The sequence below is a fragment of the Ascidia mentula genome, chromosome 2 (genome assembly GCF_947561715.1).
Source record: "Ascidia mentula chromosome 2, kaAscMent1.1, whole genome shotgun sequence".
In the NCBI taxonomy this organism is placed as follows: domain Eukaryota; kingdom Metazoa; phylum Chordata; class Ascidiacea; order Phlebobranchia; family Ascidiidae; genus Ascidia; species Ascidia mentula.
The window spans coordinates 13738313-13751447 of NC_138567.1; the positions used below are offsets into that span (position 1 = coordinate 13738313).

At 38.4% G+C, this 13135-nt stretch overlaps 1 protein-coding gene across 1 annotated transcript; it reads right to left on the reverse strand.

Moving 5' to 3' along the window:
• Positions 1-36: 36 nt before the first annotated feature.
• LOC145890411 (uncharacterized) lies at positions 37-576 on the reverse strand. The gene has a single exon (XM_082981403.1). The coding sequence runs from the start codon at positions 574-576 to the stop codon at positions 37-39; it is 540 nt and encodes a 179-aa protein (XP_082837529.1).
• Positions 577-13135: the final 12559 nt, after the last annotated feature.

Here is a 13135-nt window from a genome sequence, read left to right on the forward strand (position 1 = left end):
TGTGGCAGCCTTTAATTTATGGTCAGCTTCAAGAATTTATATCTCATTTTCTGCTTCCATCGTCTTCTGCAAAAGATTGCTTTCAGCTTCCATCTTTTTCTGAAGAAGTTTACTCTCGGCTTCCATCTTCTTCTGCAGAAACTCCTTTTCTAAAAGCGCAACCTCTTTTTTTACAAGAGCTTCGGTACGCCTGCAACTCGAGCTTGAGCTTACTCGTGAACTTGCTTTGCCTTTTGAACCGAAATCGCTGACAGACAATGCCTTGCTGTCACGTTCAGTTGGCCTTGGACGCATTACTTGCTCCATCCATTCATTTACACGTACGTCAAACTCTTGTTTGCCACTTCGTAAACTTGAAAGTGCAACGTTAATTTTCCTTCTGTCCCTTTTCTTTTTTACCGAATCCAAACGTATTGCATGTTTGTCGATACATTCGTCATACAAAAGGTCGATAGCCGAAGTTACCTCCTTTAACTTTTGCACATTCGAGGAGTCCATCATTATTTTCTCAGCATCTTGATATGCCAGGTTAAGACGATGAACTAAATTGTCAAGGGTTTTTTGAGATTCAACCATCTTGCAACCTCTGTCGAAACGTTACTCCGTTGTTGTCCGAGTAGGAACGTTGTCCAAGTTGAAAAACTTTAATGTTACGACCGCTTGTGCGCAGCCTGGTCCTGCGCTGTCGTCCCACTAGGCAAAAACGCGCCCACCCAACTTTATAACCAACAGGACAATCCACTCCTGGTCGTCTTGTGTATTAGCTTGCGTAGCGGTTTTTCTGCAACCACAACAATTATAAATAGCAGATTGCAACGTCACAATGTACGTAGTGAAACAATGGACAACAAAATATGCCTCCTTATTCAGTTTACAAATTGTATCTACGTTAATCATTAACATTTCAAATATACAAGACTCGGGAATTATGTCGCCGAGTCAAAGCACTTCACAAGTTCATAACACATGGAAAAAGAAACGTACCAATGTGGGGTGACCCAGGTCTGTACTAGCCTGCGGCTAGTGGTTTCACCAACGTTCAATTCAGATATAATAACGTCTTAACCCTTATTTTGACTACCGTATTTACTCGATTGTAAGCCGCGGCTTATAAAGTTTTTTAACCTACCGTTTGTGCGGCTTACAATCGAGGGCGGCTTATATTCGAGGGCGGCTTACATTATTTAATGTCCCGCCGATATTTTGTCTGCGCTCTGTTTTTTAATGAAATTTACCGTCAACTCGCTCCATCGTACCATAATGTTTTATCTCCCAAGGTTGTCAGCATATCTGACAATTTTAAATGACAGATTTGTTGACAATTATTGTTATAGGGCACCTAAGTTTGTCTTTAACATTAACGTGCGGCTTACATTCGAGGGCGGCTTATATTAATTTTTGAACACCTTCGCATGCGGCTTTCAATCGAGGGCGGCTTACATTCGAGGGCGGCTAACAATCAAGTAAATACGGTATAAACCAGATAAATATAGTTAGCATTTTAACAGCAGTACAATTCAACAGCAGCACAATCTCGCCCACAACATGTCGTCTGTAGATGCGTGTTCTATTTTAGAAAACTCCGTATAGATCTGACACCATTTCAGAATAAACAATCTTTTATTGAGATGGCAAAAACTTCACAGACATCAAAACAGCAAATCCAAGAGTTGAGTTATCAATTGAAGTTCGGTATCGAAATAGTTAGAATGGCATCGAGTTGAGTAATCTGGTTTTTAGGCAATGCATTACATCGCTTTTTAAACCCGCTTGCAACTTTCTTTCGTACATAAAACTTCTTCAAGTTAAAAATGCCTCTAGGTCAAGTCATGATGTGCCAGCGCGCTATAACTGCGTCCAGACAAGGCGGAGACACTGACACGTTTTTATCGGGGTCGCAAGCGAGGTAATTGTTTTAGAGCGATGGTCGTTCAGAGTTACGTGAATGCGTGCGCGTAAACGCTCCAGGGTATAAAATTTGCACAAACATAACATCGGCTAGTAATACAACGAACATTATAAAAATACATATTAAAAATTCACATGTGTGTTCACTACACTCGCCCCGTCGTACGAGATGTTTCGTTATCAATTAGGCACCACACCAAAAAATTTGGTAAAAAATTATGATCAAAATCAATTCCAAAACCGACGCAATATACACAATGAGTGAAACAATGGATGTACGTATGTATAGCGATCACAAGTTGCGTCGACGTTGTTATTGATTCCGATGTTTGGTGTGTGTGTCGTAAGGGCAAATGCAGAAGAAAAGAACTCTGCAAAACAAACATACAAAACGGAAGAATACAATATCACATACATTGCATTTGAACAGTAATAATTCGTCATAAAAGTGAGGTCATTGAAATATAACAACTTTGTGATATGTTTGCAAGTCAATGGGTTTAACTTGTAACCGCACCATATGTAAAGGCGCATAGGACACCTGTTATCCTATAGTAATTAACAACGAGTTACTACCCATCCACTTCGGCTTGGGCGTTGTCATCTAGTCAACCCACGACCTAAAATTTACACCCAAAGGCGACGAAACATAATACCTTTATGTCCATCCAGGGAAATACAATTCTCATAATTAAACATAACGTTATAAAGTAATAGTTGTGAAACAAGCATATAGACATATATGTTATAGTAATATCATATCAATATAAAACAATATTAGTGTTATTCAATATAAATAAATTCATACAGAACATGTCTTCGACCTGAAAAACAAAAACAATCCGTCTTGGATGTCCAATGGTCGTTTAGACAAGCACAAATGCAGATATGAATGCAGCATAGGCCTCAGTACTGATAGTTCAGGTTTCAGTATAGTTACAGACGTATAGTAAGTATGAAATACAATATGCAGTAGGCAACAGAAATCTCAAAACAAAGAAAGTATAATAATGTATACTGTAAAAAATATGTTAGAGACAGTAAAGCGAAAAGAAAATTAGTCGCGATAGCGCTGAGGTAAACGAACTTCACGACCTCTGCGAGTCATCTTAATCGGCTCAGCAGGTATAGGCACAGGATCAACTGAGCTTCCATCGTTAATAGAAGAATGTGATGAAGAAGAATTTGGCTCGTCTGTTTCTTCTTCAGCTATAGGCAAAGTAAGAGGCGAACATCAGACTCTGGAACAGTTTCATTTTGCTCATCAGAATCGTTCAAATCTTCGAAAGAAGGTAAATGAGCTACTTTAATTCGATCTATGGACACGCTATTTGATTTACCATTCATAGCTAAATTGAAATATTTGTCATGTTTTTCAAGAACTTTGTAAGGTCCTCTATAATGTGGATAGAGATGAGGTCTATGGCCACCAACTTTAACAAAAACATGTGTGCATGATTTCAAATCCTTGTCAAGATATGTTCTTCGTGATGACTGAACACGTCTAGGCGGAAATCTTATTTCTTCCATTAAGGAACATAACTGTTTAGCATACTCTGATCTATGCTCAACGGAGGCTGTACTCTCAAAATAATCGCAAGGCAATCTCAGAGTAGTACCGTACACTAATTCTGCAGGAGAAGAGTCTAATTCGGTGTTATGACTAGCATGTATTCCAAGCAAGACTAAGCCTAAATTTGTGTACCAAGCCTTAGGATCGTTATATGCACTTTAGGCTGCTTTAAGGCGTCTGTGCGTTCGTTCCACCAGGCCGTTTGCCTTTGGATTATAACTGGTGTTGATTAATTTAATTCCCAAGCATTCGCAAAAGTCATTAAAAACACCTGAAATAAAATTTGATCCTCGATCGGTTGAGATGCGAAGCGGAACTCCAAAGCGAGAAATCCATCCTAGAAGAAGAGCATTTGCACATGTGACTGCAGTAATGTTCTGAAGAGGTATGGCTTCAAGCCAACGGCTAAATCTATCAACCACTGTCATAACATACGTATAACCATGTGAACTTGACATCGGACCTACGATATCAACGTTAAGGTCGGTAAAGCGTTCTTGAGGCTCAATGTAATGGCCTAAAGGCGAGATATTATGCAAACGAACCTTACAAGATTGGCAAGGAATGCACGTTTTACACCATTGTAGAATGTCATTGTTCATGCCAGGCCAGACATAGCGTTCTTTGATTAACTTGCGAGTGATGGCAATACCAGGATGAGAAAGAGAATGAAGAACATTAAAAACACGTTTTCTGAACTGAGGAGGTACAACAGCTCTAAACATTCCTGTAGAAATGTCACCAACAATACTAAGATGAGAATTTGGAAGTCTACGCTTAACTAACCTTAAACTCTGACAATGTTCAGAAAGCATCTCATTAAAATCATCAGAATCCTGTACTGAAGCTAATTCTGTCAAATCAAATACATCCGGAGAAAGAGATATTGTATTTACTTCAATTCTTGATAAACAATCTGCTACGACATTGTGAAAACCTTGAATATGTTCAATACGACTCGTGAACTGGGAAATGTAATCAAAATGCCGCTCTTGTCTCGGCGAAAGGTTGTCAGATTTCGAATGAAAAGCTCTGATGAGACGTTTGTGATCCGTAACTACGTTAAAATTTCGTCCTCGAAGCAAATGTTTAAAATGCTTGACTGCTTCGTAAATAGCCAATAGTTCTCTATCAAAAGTGGAATATTTTCGTTGAGCGTTTGACAAACCTCGGGAGAAGAAAGCGAGTGCATGGACGCCAATTACCATCGTCAAGTTGATTGAGAACAGCACCCATAGCAAAGTTGCTGCTATCGCACACCAAAGAAAAACTTCCATTTAACTTTGGATCATGAAGCAAAGTTTCGTCACTCAAAAGATCACGAGATTTTTCGAAAGCAACGATAGCCTCTGCGGACCATGCTAAATTTTTGTTTTTAGTGGAATCCCTACGCAGCATGTTTGTAAGTAACTGCAAATGTTCCGCACAATGAGGGATAAATCGTCTATAGAAATTTACCATTCCGAGATAACGCCGTAACTCTTTAATTGTAGTTGGCCGTGGAAAGTTTTTAATTACGTCAACTTTACTTTTTAATGGGCAAAAACCATCTTTAGAAATTTTGTGACCAAGAAAAGTTAGTTCAGAAACTCCAAAATTACTCTTTTCTACATTTATCTCCAAACCATAATCAGGCAATCGTTTCAAAACCTGCCTTAAATGTTCCTTATGCTCTGTTTCAGACTTACTTGAAATCAAGATATCATCCAAATACACGAAAACAAAGGGCAAACCACGTAAAATCTGATCCATAAATCTTTGAAAGGTCTGTGGCGCATTACACAACCCAAACGGCAATCGCAAGTATTCCATTGATCTATGTGGAAAGACTACAGACGTTTTTGGTATTGATTCCTCATCTAGCAAAATTTGAAAATAAGCATTGCGCAGGTCCAACTTAGAAAAAACAGTAGCACCGTCTAAATTATTAACAAAATCAGCCAAAAATGGAATTGGGTATCTATCAGCCTCAGTAATCAAATTTAGCCTCCGATAATCGCCACAGATTCGCCATTTACCATTGGGTTTAGGAACGACATGAATGGCAGAAGACCAAGGAGAATTGCTAGGGCAAACAATACCTTTGCTCTCAAGTTCATCAAACTGTTCATATACAACCTTAAGCATTTCCGGAGACAAACGTCTAGGACGACAACTGACTGGGTAGCCTTTAGCAATTATCTTATGCTTCACTGTGTGTTGAACAGGCTTACCAATACGCATGGGTTCAGTAACCTTGGGAAATTCAGATACAATTTTCTCAAATTCATTCAACTCTTTTTCTTTTCGTTAAAAAGTCACATAATTATTTCTGTTGTTAACATCTGACGTTACTGCACCACAAATATTAATACTTCGCTGGATAACACGAACAAACTTCTTTTTATTGTTTACATAAAAAGATCTGCGTCGATTATTACGTGCGTAATAATTATAACGCCCATAAGATGGTAATTTGGAATAAAAATTACGCTTTTAATGAGCATTATGGTAATCACACAAGCCTTCCTGTCTATATCTGTTCCGCGAAAAAGGTCTGAAATTATTGATCAAGCGTCTTCCTTTGACATCAACAAGAAAATCAAAATATTTCAGAAAATCACTTCCAATTATGCCTTGGTCAATATCAGCAACATAAAACTTCCAAGAATAAGAACGATTCTGACCAAAATTTACTTTCAAGTGCGTTATTCCAAAAATCTTAAGACAATTGCCAGAAATGCCGCGAAATACGGTGTTAACTCGTTGGAAGCAATGCTTAACAAACCATAAAGGAACCAACGATACATCAGATCCAGTGTCAACCAAAAAAGATAAATTTAAATGTGGGTCATAAACGTTAAAGGTTTCGTGAGAAAACCTATGGCCTCTCCAACCCCACCTTGAGGAGGCCGGCCTTCGTTTTATGGACCATTAAACGAATTTGAAAAAGAACAAGGCGGAATACAAGACCGAGCATTAAAACCATGACGCGAGTGGTAATAACAAATGTGTTGACTTCCACTATTATGACCATAAAAACGACTGGGAGCAGATGAAAAAGAATTTCGAAAGCGATTATCATAGCTATTCCAATTTCTTCGAGCAGAGTTAACCCAAGATTGGTCACGATAACGCCTCGGGCGATACGAATGATTGTCAGAATATTGCGGTTTATAAGAATGTGTGGGAAAAGATTTCGGCTGAGAAGACAATTCACTAATCTTTTGACTAATCTGTTCTATTTTCCGATCAAGATGGTCATTAATAAGCATTTGAGAATTAACAGTTATTTTTCCTTCTTCAACACGCGAATCAGGCTGACTAGGAGAACTTATAGACAACATGGCATCAGCTTTAAGAGCAAGAGTATTCAATTCCAAATCATAATCGGTAGCAAGAATTAAGCGAATATTCGGCGGCAACTTGTCAATAAAGAAACGTTTTAGCAAGCGCTCTGTACTAGGTTCTAAATCTCCAGAATGGTTTAGAAGAATTAACATTTGATGCAACAATTCAGATGGTTTCTTGCCATGCAAAGATGTTCTGTTTAACAACTCGTTTAAGCGACTGATTTCATCCTTTTCATAAAATTTCAACAAAGCCTCTTTAGGCGCAGCATGAGGTCTGTCAGTGTCCCTATTCAATACTACATGTCCTACCTTTGAAATTTGTTCCTCATTTAGACAAGAAACAGTGTAGTTCAATTTCTGTGACTCACTTGTTAGCAAGCATCTTTTCTATGCTACTGAACCAAACCTTCGGCATCTTAGACCAGAATTCCGGCAAACGCAGTTTAGGAGCATCTGAAACTGAAATACCCGTACGTAACCTGGAAGGAGAAGTGTTAGAATGGTTTCTAGTCATAAGAGGCTCAGAAAAAGTTACATTAGTATTGGCTGTATTTAACCTGGATAGAGATTTAAGTGTTATTTGTTCCGTGTCGGTTACATGCGTTCCCCCTAAGTGAGAAGATGACAAACCCGGTGGCCTATAAGAAGAGTTTTCCCATCTTGATTATATACAGTGGGCTTAAAATCGTCCCTATTGACTTGCAAACCAGGCGCTAAATAAGCTGGGGTAGTAGGTGTTTGTTTCATTTTAGGCAAAAACGATATAAATTTCTCCATAAACTAACAAGGTTTAAACGTAAAAAACAAAGTAGGCAAATTAATTAACAACGCAGTTGTCGTTCAAACATAAGAAATAAAAACAAGCACTTTACCAAGTACGAAACAATTGAAGTTGATCCAACGACGATGTTCCTTCCAATAAAATTCCTTCCGATGAAGTTCCAAGTCCTCGTATAATTCCTTTGAACAGCAACGTTGATGCAGAATCCAAGAATTTCCTCCAGATAAGCGTACCAGCAAACAAGTGTCCGTAGAATTCGTGTCCGCAGTATCGTCAAGGGATATAGAATATCGTTGTCAACCAGAGAAAATGTTACCATCGAATGAATGAAGAAATGTTCGTATTGAAATTGTCAAACGGTGTTCGTCCAACTTCGAAATTCGGTAAGAAAAAAGAAAAGCCAAAGACAGCAGGCTCTATCGTCGAGAAGAATTGATTTGCAACTATTTTGACACAGTTTCTTTTTATCATTCATTGTTTTAGATATGGCAAAAAGTCAAGATTATCATCCACAAATTCATCATAAAGGTGCAAAGATAGGAAATAGCTTTTTTTAGCGTAGATTTTTCGTGAGAATGCTTCTTCAGTTTAAAGTTCTTCAATAGATAAGACAGAAAGTACACACGATTTCAGTTCTTTGCAGAAAATCCAATATCACGTCGGGGTCACCAATTTGTAGATGCGTGTTCTATTTTAGAAAACTCCGTATAGATCTGACACCATTTCAGAATAAACAATCTTTTATTGAGATGGCAAAAACTTCACAGACATCAAAACAGCAAATCCAAGAGTGGAGTTATCAATTTAAGTTCGGTATGGAAATAGTTAGAATGGCATCGAGTTGAGTAATCTGGTTTTTAGCCAATGCATTACATCGCTTTGTAAACCCGCTTGCAACTTTCTTTCGTACATAAAACTTCTTCAAGTTAAAAATGCCTCTAGGTCAAGTCATGATGTGCCAGCGCGCTATAACTGCGTCCAGACAAGGCGGAGACACTGACACGTTTTTATCGGGGTCGCAAGCGAGGTAATTGTTTTAGAGCGATGGTCGTTCAGAGTTACGTGAATGCGTGCGTAAACGCTCCAGGGTATAAAATTTGCACAAACATAACATCGGCAAGTAATACAACGTACATTATAAAAATACATATTAAAAATACACATGTGTGTTCACTACACGTCCTAAAGACAGCCACATGCGCGGTTGAATACAAACATGGTGAAAGGTAAAATCAGCCAAGCGTTAATTCTCGTTGTAACAATAATACTTTTTCCAACAATTACAGCTACATTTCTACGTATTATTTTATGTCGATGTATGCATGCACTTAATTTTTTCTACCGAAATGCAGATTAATAACTTTGCTAGTTCATGTACATGAGAGAGCGCTAATGTGTAGGAATTTTTTTGTAAGGCGCAAACAAAACAACTGACCAGCTCGCATAAGTTCGAGAGAAAAAAGAAACCAGAGGGATGTTAGTTGACAAAAAAAAATCGCCAGTTAACAAAAGTTTAAACGGACGTGACTCGGCCGCCTTACGAGGTAGCGACTTACTTTTTTCACACAAAGATAGATCACAGACTGAACTTTCCAACGAAAGAAAAATCAAAAAAAAATTTGCATTAATATTCGAATATGAATATGATATGTTTGCTATGCCATAACTATAAGTAAACATCGATTTCCGTTGACATCCTTGAAGGTAGATATTCTTTGGCGTCCATACTATCTAAAAATATCAAACTTTTTCGCGAGGAAAAACGGAAAGCTTCTCAAATTTGAAGAATATCAACCATAACCCCCTATACTTTTCCACGTTTTGCGCCCGCCGCGAACAGGTTTCGGCCATGCAACGTTGCACAAACAATAACCGCTGAAATCCCGTCAATCAAACAACCTGATACACACTCTTTGTCAAATTCGCCTCTGTGTTTGGTCAGCCGAAGCTGCTTCCAGTCGCACCACGAGGAGGTACACAGATGACTTGGTGTTTGAGCCAAATAGGCCACAAACAACCCAGCGACCAACCTGAAAAATACTTTAAAAAAATGTTACACATTTGTTACATTGACAAGCCTACACTTAGCATATACTACAATATCCCGCTGGAAACGTTAACATTTTCCGCAAAACCAATGCACGCCCTCGATTTTAGCTTCATCCGGTATGGCGCGCTCTAAACATTCCGTATGAAACCATTCTTTACACTTACTACACTCAATAAAATATTGTTGCATATTTTCTGCAAGTCTACAATTACAATGAATCGCAACCGTCTCGCTGTTCTTTCTTCTGTTTACGATAAGCTTCTTCACCTTAAAAAGAGGCTCAAATTCTTTTTTGCGCAACATTTTTTCTATATCCGTTCGCAGCGATGGTTCGTTAAAATTTAGATGTTCTGGATGGTGATTAAAGCATAAAGCGACCGCAAACGCAATGGCGTACACCCCACAGTTACCTGAACCAAATTGCTTTTGCACATTTGGGAATTCCAGATTTATGTATTTGGCATTTGTTAAATTTAGCAACTTAGAAATAACGAATTTTTCTTCCGAATGATACTTGTCCGGCTGACTGTCATATACTTGAATGGTATGGTTATTTAATGCGAAAATATTTGAAAGTGTTACCCAATGGCTACTGTTAACATTAATTATTTGGATAAACTTCTTTTGTGGGGTGTACGTCGGTACCCTATCCATTTCGCGTGAGTACGCCAACGTGCTCTGCATGCCGTCGATCCCTGGGAACTGATTATGTAATACGCAATGCGCCGCATCTATATGTTTGTCACTAAGCCAAACATTGTCTGCCGAAAGCTCCGCGTAATCTGACGTATTCATACAATTCGCCGCTTCCATTTTGCGCGCGCAGCACCGCCGTGCCAAACTATTTCGATCGAGCTCACTTCTACACACGTGACTTCCTGTTTTTTCTGATGATTTGCTGGGAGCCCGCAAAGCTTTGTTGGGAGTTTGAAAGTATCTTCCTATACTTTTGTCCGTCCCAACAACCTTTGCCTTCTTCCCCCATTTCTCCTCGACCTCAGCTTCCTGTCTAACGCGTTTGCGCTTGGGTTTTCGGCGGTACCCACTGTCCATAAACTCAACTATAAGCGCTTTATGTTTATCGTCGTACATTTTCGCAAATTCGTGCAGGCCGTTAAGCTTTCTGCCATTGATCCGAGTCCGCTTTAATTCCTGTTGACTCTTTTCCATGATTCCCTGCGTGATGGCGGAGTTACACGCGGCCAAAGTTTTGTTAACTGGGAATTTTTTTGTTACATTTCGCGGCGGGCGCAAAACGTGGAAAAGTATAGGGGGTTATGGTTAATATTCTTCAAATTTTAGAAGCTTTCCGTTTTTCCTCGCGAAAAAAAATATTTTTAGATAGTATGGACGCCAAAGAATATCTACCCTCAAGGATGTCAACGGAAATCGATGTTTACTTATAGTTATGGCATAGCAAACATATCATATTCATATTCGAATATTAATGCAAATTTTTTTTTGATTTTTCTTTCGTTGGAAAGTTCAGCCTGTGATCTATCTTTGTGTGAAAAAAGTAAGTCGCTACCTCGTAAGGCGGCCGAGTCACGTCCGTTTAAACTTTTGTTAACTGGCGATTTTTTTTTGTCAACTAACATCCCTCTGGTAAAAAAGAAAGCGCCGCCATTCTGATTCGACTTGGAATTTGCTGTTTTGACAGAGATGCGTTTAAATTAAATTGAGGGAAATTTATAGTTGCCTAAAGTGTCGTTGTGTATTACAAATGTACTACGATTTTAATCGAGAAAACTGGAATGCTTTTGAAATCCATTTTCTTTATACTTTAGGAGCGCAAACAAAAATTCAATAGGATTATAAGCGCTACATTTTCAGTTTATGCTTTCTTTCTTCTTTGCTGGGATTTTGGCTTCTGCTTCAGGTAGTTTTTGTGTTGGTTCAAATGTTTTTTCCCACAATTGTGTTGTAACTTCAAATGCTAGATTTTGTACAGATTTCAATACTAATTGTTTTGATTTGCCAATCGTATAGATTTCTGGGAGATATATAAGCGTTGTCCAGTGTTATGAAACGATGAGTATGAGTTAAATTATCAACATTTTTATGTGTTTAAACCGTATTTCACCTGTGTAGCGAAAACCCGCGTTGTTTTCCCAGTTGCAGGCAAAAAAAAGCATCTATGGCCACTGCGTGCGGTATCACGGTGGACGATACGGTTGCAAGTAAGTAACTCCTGTAAAAGAAGACCATTAATTTCGGTAATGATTATATAGGTTACATTAATTGCACAGCATACATGACAAAACATTCACCCAAATCGTCCGAAGCTTCTGTTTTCGAGTATTATCCCATAAATCAGTGTACAAAATTTCGCAAAAAGCGCCGCGTAACTTCCACAAAAACTTAATTGTGTGTAGGTGTATAAAATACTTTGCTGGTTGACGATGTGAAAAATTCGTGGGAGTGGAATGTCAAACAAATCACTGCAACGGTGGCATCTGCGAGAAAACAAACACAACTCGTGGATATGTCTGTTACTGCCCAGTTGGATTTACAGGTTAACCCTTTCAGCTTTAAAACACATTTAGATACAAAATTTAGAAGCAGTCTCAACCGGTTGGATAGAAAAGCAGTTACTCACTCACTATGTTCTATTTAGATCTTTTTGCTTTGTGTTTCATTTAAAATACACCAGAACACAGAGTCTTCGCCAAACTTCATTCGCGTGTAACATCTGTGCATTAACGTGGTGTTGCCATCGTTACCCTGGAGGTTGTCTAGCAACAATTCAAATATATAACAAACAATATCAGGTGGTTGATCACGCCTAACCGTTAACATTCGCACAGATTTCTATATTACACAGTCTTGTGGTTCAAGTTTGCTGACGAATTTTTCTTGTATTTCTTCTTGTTTTCACTCAGCATCGAGAGTTGTATCATTGCGTCAAAGAAGCCATCGAAGAAGCTGCCGCGAGACATAACGGTGATTCCCCTTCATTATTCTACTATTTGAAACGAGTCGCTGTTAAAAACTGTTAATTTATTTACGTCACTTCCCGCACAAAATCGAGAAAAATACAACCTTATTTTATATAATTTCTATGCCATCGAACCACAACACAAAAAGAATTAGGAGGGAATTCCCTATCCAAGACATGAAAACTGGGAAGGTTACTCCAGGTCACTTTGGATGAGGTTTATTTAAAGTTCATCAACAGTCAGGTAACTTAAGGTCATTTAATCCAATGGTGCCTCTGCATTTAGTCACTGGAGTTACCACGTTAAAGTTCTCACATAATTATCTTAGTGTATTTAAATTATGTTTAGAGCAGTGTCTGCAGTTGTACGCCGCTACAAACCAGTATATGATAATTGTGTTCCGAATCTGTAACATTACATCCGAAAAGTGTTAAAAAACCTGTTGTAGCTTCTAGCTTTGTGGTAAAATTATTACAAGATAAACTGCTTTAATTGTGAGTGATTCGCTTTTTATTGTTAAATTTCCCGACTTTTTTGTATTTCAGGAAGTTA